Consider the following 7,409-nt stretch of genomic DNA (forward strand, 5'->3'; position numbering starts at 1 on the left):
ATAAGTTACTTGAAACCCTTAAGATCAAAAGTATGATAGTAACACTAATTGAGCAGTTTTACCATTTGCCCCACTTTCAAATCTTGAGTCTTTTATAGTGATCCACTACAAAAATAAAAAAAGTCTATTTGTGGCGGTTTTATTACGGGGGTTATTATTAACCTCCACAAATTGTATCTAATTAGGGGGGTCTAATTAACCTCCGCACTAAAATTCAATTTGCGGCGTTTAGAAACCTCCCTAGACTTTTAAAAAAAAAAAGGCGCCTGCTAGCCTTTATTTTTATCTTTCCCTCTTTTTTTCCCAGAAATTTCCGCCAACATAGAAATCTCCGCTGTTCACTCTAATGATTTAGGGTTCGCTATCCAGATTCTTTTTCCTCCTGAAATGGCAAGTTCTCTTTCTCTCTTTAATCTACCATTGTCTTTCACTCTAACGATTTAGGGTTCACTCTAAGTTGCGATTTAATGTGATATCCGATTGCGAAAATTTTTGTGCGAAATATTTGTGCATTGCGAAAATAGTTGTGCGAAATCAGTCTCTGCATTGCGAAAATAGTTGATATCCGATTTTAATTCCTCTAAGTTTGATATTTGTGCGATTTTAATGTGAATTTCAGCAATTACAACGCGAATTGAAGCGTGTTTGTCGCCGAATCTCCTGACAAAAGGTACAACTCGAATTGGAGCTCACTGCCCTCTCCTTCCTAATCTGTTTATATCCGATTTTAATTCCTCTAGGGTTTTGATTACGTTTTCCTAATATCTGAATTTCAGTAGTTTCTGCATGTCATTTGATTTAGGTTTCTCTGCTCCAATTTCAATAATTTTTGCATGTGATTTGATTTAGGTTCTCTCTGCTCCTTTTTTGTTATAGAAGAAGAAGAAGAACGTTTCTTCTTATTTCTGATACGATGAAGTAAGAAGAAGAAAGTTGATGTTCTTTAGTATTGAGGGATTTATTATCCTTTTAGTTGATGTTCGAATTTCGACACAGGAAGAAACTTATGTACAAAGGTTGATCATTCTGACTAAATTTTATCTTTCTAGTTTCCACTGGAAACGAAACATCAAGCTGTAGAGAGGCTGCTAGCAAAAAGGTTCCAATTCAGTTCTGATAGTTATATCTCATTGTTAGACAGGAAACAAACGTTGTGTCTCTTAACCTTTGAATTCTATTAAAAGATTTGTTCTACATCAGCATTATGTTATGCTATCAACTTCTATAGCAAATTATAAATTCCAAGTTTCGAACCTATACTAGGTTTCTTTTACAACGACTCGAAGCAAGTATAAAGATTAATTTAGTTGCAACATATCACCTATATGTCATCTAACAATCACCTCGATCTGAAGAGGCTTCGCCTCACCGTGTGGAGCAAGGCAACTCCCAAGAGAGGTGAGGCTCTTGAAAACTTGACTACTTAAAATTTGAATTGATCAATGATTTGATCTACTGGTGCAATTTTATGGTCTGCAGCCCGGGATGAAGACCAGCCTTGATTTATTGAATGGTAACTGCTAATTGATGTTTATTTATGATTCAAGTTGTTACATATTTCATTTAAATGCAAAGAATATCGGTATTCGAAACTCAGTTCGCTGAACTGTTCGACGAGGCCGCCTCTGAATTAGTAGGTGAGGTTTTGAGCTGAATTTGTGTACATATATACCTCTTGAAGCATATTCAGATGAATTAGTACATCTATAACTGTTCTGGTCTCTAACCTTTGTTTATCAGGATGCTTTTTACTAGTTTAGTTCTCTTAAGGCACTCTTCTATTCAACTCTAAACTATTGGATATTTAGGGATTTTAGTCTTATGGGATGCATCTTTCAATATCAATGCTAACTAATACAGTTCATGTGCAGTATGTTGTTGCAGCTATAGTTTCCTGTTTTTGAATTACATGGTTCTCCTTGTTTGATCATAAGATGTATGCTTATGAACTCAAGTAATTGATGATGTGTTTTAGAAATGATTGCCATGAGCAATATGCGTCTTCATGGTTACCGCTTGCGATCTAGTTGACAAGTTATCGATTAGGCGAATAAAACGTGCCAATGAAGAATGAATTATGAACTTAGTGGACGCTGCGGGAAGTATGAGATAACTGTGCTGGTCTCATAGTCAGCTTCATATGTTGAACAGATATTATTTTCTGCTTTATCTTACATGTTTTATACTTATGATACCTAAACCTGTTGTTTCCCCCATTAAGGTTTCTTAGTGAAACCTTCTTTAGCATCTTTGACCATTAGCATGAGTATCCATCGTTTCATCTATGCTTTGTTTTCTGTCCTAGATATGCACCACTACTCTTGCTATCTTCCTAGAGTAGGGGTAAGGTCTGTGTATACACTATCCTCATTTCACTGGGTATGTTGTTGTTGATGTATGCACACCACTACTCTCGCTTAGAAAAGAATCATCTATTGCGGTTAAAAAAACAATGTCACGAATAGACCTCTTCTATTGCGGTTGTCGAAATTGAAGTACACAAACCAGTTCAATACTTCAATTGAAACTAAGAAGCCACCTGAAAAGAATACAGGGAGAGGAAATATATCTTATGATTAGGAAGCACCAAGAAAATATATTTCCTCTTTTTTCTTTTTTATCCTCTGGCTTACTAAAAAGGGTAATATATTTCCTATCAATTCCTGGAGCTGCCTTAAATACATTCAAAAGTTGTTTGACTGTCTCTGTTGTTGGAAGGAATTGCATGTGCAGTGTGCTGATTGTCTGCCATTGAGATTGTTTGTGACTACTCTTTAGACCCTGGCCAGGAGATATCCAGATAGTTAATTTATTTTATTGATTCCAGATATGCCAAGGGCCAAGCGTTACCAAAACTTGCAAAAGTCAGTTCAACCAGCATCTACTTCACAAGGTGTAGCACAACCTTTATCAACAACTGAGTCAACACCTTCACATCAGACTGCATCAGTTAGGACAACATCACAGCCGGCCCCGTCAGTTCGGGCTGCAGCACAGCCAGCTCATTCGGTTCAGGCCACATCACAGCCGGCCCCATCAGTTCGGACTGCAGCACAGCCGGCCCATTCAGTTCAGGCCACATCACAATTGGATCCATCAGTACAGGCAGCATCACAGCCGACACAATCCAAAAAGCGTCATGGACGTGAGTGTCCGCAACATTGGACAGTTGATGCAATAGGTAATTCTTATCTTGATTTATTCAAGTGTCACTATTCAATATTGCCTCTGTCTCTGTTTCTTGGTCTTCTGCAGCTTCATCTTCATAATCACTATTTTCTTCAACTCTTGCATCTTGCTGTACAGAAAGCCTTTCTCCTAAACATAGCAGTAAACTGCTCACTCACTCTCCTAAACATTTCTTGAATTGAAGTTGCAAGGTGTGATCTAGATTGCAAGTAATTAGATTATTTGATTGTTTCGTCGTAGCACTAATTCTATATGATTCTGTTAATTAGGTACTTCAAAATTGCTTAATTGCAAATCTCATTGCTCTCTGTAGAGCAACTAACATGCTGATTGTATGACTCTTGTACAGGAAACTTTGTAATTAGATTGTTCAATCTTTCACCATTATGGTATATAGTTTCATGCAATTTATTTTATTGATTCCAGATATGCCAAGGGCCAAGCGTTGCCAGAACTTGCAAAAGTCAGTTCAGCCAGCATCTACTTGACAAGGTGTAGTACAACCTTTATCAACAACTGAATCAACACCTTCACATCTTGATGATACGCCCAGTTGGTATCATTTTTTCAACCGACACCTTCAGTCCAGGCCGTAGCACATCAGACTGCATCAGTTAGGACAACATCACAGCCGGCCCCATCAGTTCGGGCTGCAGCACAACCGACTCATTCAGTTCAAGCCACATCACAGCCGGCCCCGTCAGTTCGGGATGCAACTCAGCCGGCTCATTCAGTTCAGGCCACATCACAGCCTGCCCCGTCAGTTCAGGCAGCATCACAGCCGACACAATCCAAAAAACATCCTGGACGTGAGTGTCCGCAACATTGGACAGTTGATGCAATAGGTAATTCTTTTCTTGATTTATTCAAGCGTCACTATTTATTCAAGGTATGTTTTTATTTTCCTTCTTCTTCTTCTACTTCTTCTTCTTCTTTTTCTTTTTCTTTTTCTTTTTCTTTTTCTTTCTAAACGTCCAAAAAGCGTCGAAAGGCTGGCGAATTTTTTTAACACTGAATGCACCTTTTGCCAACAGACCACTTCTCCTACAATAATAGAATGTGAGCAAAAATTGAGTAGCCAACAAAATCAAGACACAAGGGCTCTGGGCTTCTAGCTACTTTAGATATGTAAGAAAAGGTGGTAAAGATATCAACTAGAATTCTACTCGACAAGAAGTTGCATCAATCTTGAAATAAAATCATAATAGTAATCATAATAATGAAAAGTAAAAAGTGGATTCTTAATTACCTAACAAGTGCTGGAAGTACTTTCTGTATATCTTGGAGATAGGCAAAGCACTGTTTGCAGCACTGGATTCTGTTTTAGAGTGTAAGAAATTAGAGACAGTCAGACATGCAAGTATTTTGTATTAACCATCACCCAAGCAGAAAAATGAAAGTGAGCTGCCTATTCAAGATAGAGTTGAGAATTGAACAGATAATGAAGTTTGGGTTATGCAGAATATGGATTAATTAGTAATTATTGAGATCTGAAATCTCTGAGGAAACAGGACAGGAAGGATCCTTCTTTGTACTATAACTGAAAACATAATGAATTTGACGTACAAAAGTTAGTTCGATCTTTTAACTTGATGTTTATTTTTAAAGATTCGCAAGGAGCTACCAAAAAACTCAAAGTAAAGGTTAAGGATGTGATGTATTTATCCGACGAAAAATGTATTGTGGTTGAATTTGATGATATGGATCAGCCAATTGGAGAAGGGCAAGGTGTTCTTGCAGGCTTTTGTGGAATTTTAGCAACCGACTGCTCCTTATTTCCAATTCACTTCAACAAATGGCCAGATTTACCTAAGTAATACTTCAATTGTTGCTTTGATCGAATTATAAAGGTATAAGCTCTATTTTCTTATTGTTGTAACTCTGTTTTATGTCGTTAGACTGTATATTTGCATGTAATAAATTAGCTAACAGAAATTTTATTCCTGTAGCCACGATTCTGTTTTAAGACAACTGAGTTAAATGCACGAGCATATGTATATAGTTCTATTGGAAAGAAGTGGAGTTCAGGAAGGCAAAGGTTGTGGTATGAGTTCAATGACCCACTTAAGACCAAAGCAGAGATTATGGATAATGTTCCATCAGGGATTCCACGGGATCAATGGACTTCTTATGTTGCTTACCGTTTTAACGAAAAGATAATGGTATTTATTTGAATGCTTAAATTAGTATGTGTAATTATATACTTTTTTATTTGGATATTTGAGTTATGTGTATTTTTATAAGGAAATGAGTAAAAGAAATGCTGAAATTCGGAAGAAACAAACTGTTGCACACACTGGTGGTTCCAAACCAAACTCCAGAAGAAGAGCTAAAATGGTGATAAATGTTAATTCAATATGTTTTACTTTAATTAAACTTGCAAACTGTTCCTATTTAGTCAAGTTATTCAGACTTGATTTTTCATTTATAGATGGCTGAATCTGGACAAAACCCTGGACGAGCGCAACTCTATCTTGCTACTCATAAGAAGGAAGATGGGTCATATGTTAATGAAGCAGCAAGAGAAATATGTGTAAGTTTCTACTTGTTAAAAGAAAAAATAGAATTTGGAAGTGCTTCACCTATGCTTACCATTTTGTCAACATTGGCAATGCTCAATCTGTTTTGCTTTGTGGGGTTAGTGAAGGAACTGATCATAACAAGAGAAGTGTGATTGACATATGCATTTGAAACTATGGCTTTGCAAATTTTGCTGTGTTGGTTTCTGGTTTTGATTAACTTGCCTTTATACAATGGTCTCTTCTTTAATGACGATAAATAACTAGAGGGAAGAATGTTTAGAAGCTGGAATATAATTTTATGGGACATCAATTGCATGGCTGATCAAATTCTGTTTGATGAGCATACTGTTTGCTTCAATAGTTATAAAAAGTGTTCAGAAGTTTCAAATGGCATTAGATCTTGAATTTTTACACTGTTTTGGCTATTCTCCCTCCTTTTATAGCAGATTTTGTATCCATTTCTTAAACAAAAGAACCTTATAGGTTTGTTTAGTTTGGCTTAAAATGGGATCGTAATGCCTAGTTAGTAGGTATGGAAATGGACTAGGAGAGAGGTTAATGAGGGAAGTGTCCAGGGGTTTCAATAACACTAGTCTTACTTTTGGATAGAGTATCCTTATGTTGTCATATACATTATCCTTATGTTGTCAATTACTAATTGAAGTTATGACAATGAATTTTGTGTATCTTATATTCAGGAAAAAATTGAGCTAGTTGTAAGTCAAAGCGCCACAGATGAGTCTGAAGTTTCACCAAATGATGTCGTTGGTAAGGTGCTAGGAAAAGAGCATTCTGGAAGGGTTAGGTGCTTGGGGTTAGGAGCTATCCCGAGTAAAGTTTTTGGACAAACAAGACGTCGTTTTGGAGGAATAAATTCTTCAGTTGTGATAATGGTTCATGTTCGTCCAAATGTGAAGAGAAGTACAATCAGATTGTAAATGCTCACAATCAAAGCCAAGAGAACTATGCTCAAATGATGACTGCACACCTCCAAATGATGAATGCTTTCAAGACATATATGATTATGAAAGAAGGGACAATACCTGAACAATTTGCTGGGATTTCGTTTCTCCTCCTCCGGTAGCGGTAAATAAAATCTAGCTATATGTAGTTTTTTAATTTGAAAAACTAAAGAACAAAACTTTAAATGCTTTTTATTTCTTTGCAGTCAAGTGATGCAGCTAGCGGATCCATTTCACCTATGGGCGTAAGAGGATCATCTAGTGATAGTAATCTTAATGAAAATCATTGAATTTCTTTGCAAATGTAATAGATGATTGAGTATGATACTTTACTTGAATGGTTGAACTAGATATTTTGTGTTTAGTTTAGTTTTTGAGATTAATGACAATACTATCTGCTTATGATTCTATAATATGTGGATGTTACTTAACATTTATGCATCTTTAGTATTATGTTAATGCCTCTTAAAATTTACTTAATATAATTAAAAAATTATATTAGAAAAATAGGTATCCCCACAATTGCTCCCCCCCCCCCCCCCCCCTAAAAAAAAAAAGGTCTTCCTGGAATAGGGGTTACAACTGCCATTAAATAAACAAATTGAGGGGGGTAAAGCTGTCGCGAAAATAGATTTCACATATTTCGAAAATATATTGCGGAGGTTGAAATCGCCGCAAGATGATTATTTGCGGCGGTTTCAACCTCCGCAATATATTTTTTACAAGTTGCGCATTG

At 36.4% G+C, this 7,409-nt stretch overlaps 1 protein-coding gene across 4 annotated transcripts; it reads left to right on the forward strand.

The window, feature by feature from the left end:
* Positions 397–7,104, forward strand: LOC109235630. Of its 4 annotated transcripts, none has more exons than XR_002069423.1 (9): positions 397–670; positions 2,828–3,181; positions 3,616–4,034; positions 4,798–5,039; positions 5,139–5,351; positions 5,434–5,526; positions 5,621–5,722; positions 6,410–6,797; positions 6,880–7,104. XR_002069423.1 is itself a non-coding variant. In XM_019401808.1 (6 exons), exons 1-4 carry the CDS (start codon positions 1,486–1,488, stop codon positions 5,167–5,169), a joined length of 618 nt encoding a protein of 205 aa, XP_019257353.1. In that variant the 5' UTR covers positions 677–1,485; the 3' UTR covers positions 5,170–5,351; positions 5,434–5,526; positions 5,621–5,723. The 4 variants fall into 4 exon arrangements, 2 of the variants coding, with proteins under 2 accessions (XP_019257353.1, XP_019257354.1); XR_002069424.1 differs by having other exon boundaries at positions 6,410–6,791; XM_019401808.1 differs by lacking the exons at positions 397–670; positions 3,616–4,034; positions 6,410–6,797; positions 6,880–7,104 and adding an exon at positions 677–1,513 and having other exon boundaries at positions 4,798–5,002; positions 5,621–5,723.

Source organism: Nicotiana attenuata, chromosome 12 (assembly GCF_001879085.1).
Source record: "Nicotiana attenuata strain UT chromosome 12, NIATTr2, whole genome shotgun sequence".
NCBI classification, from domain to species: domain Eukaryota; kingdom Viridiplantae; phylum Streptophyta; class Magnoliopsida; order Solanales; family Solanaceae; genus Nicotiana; species Nicotiana attenuata.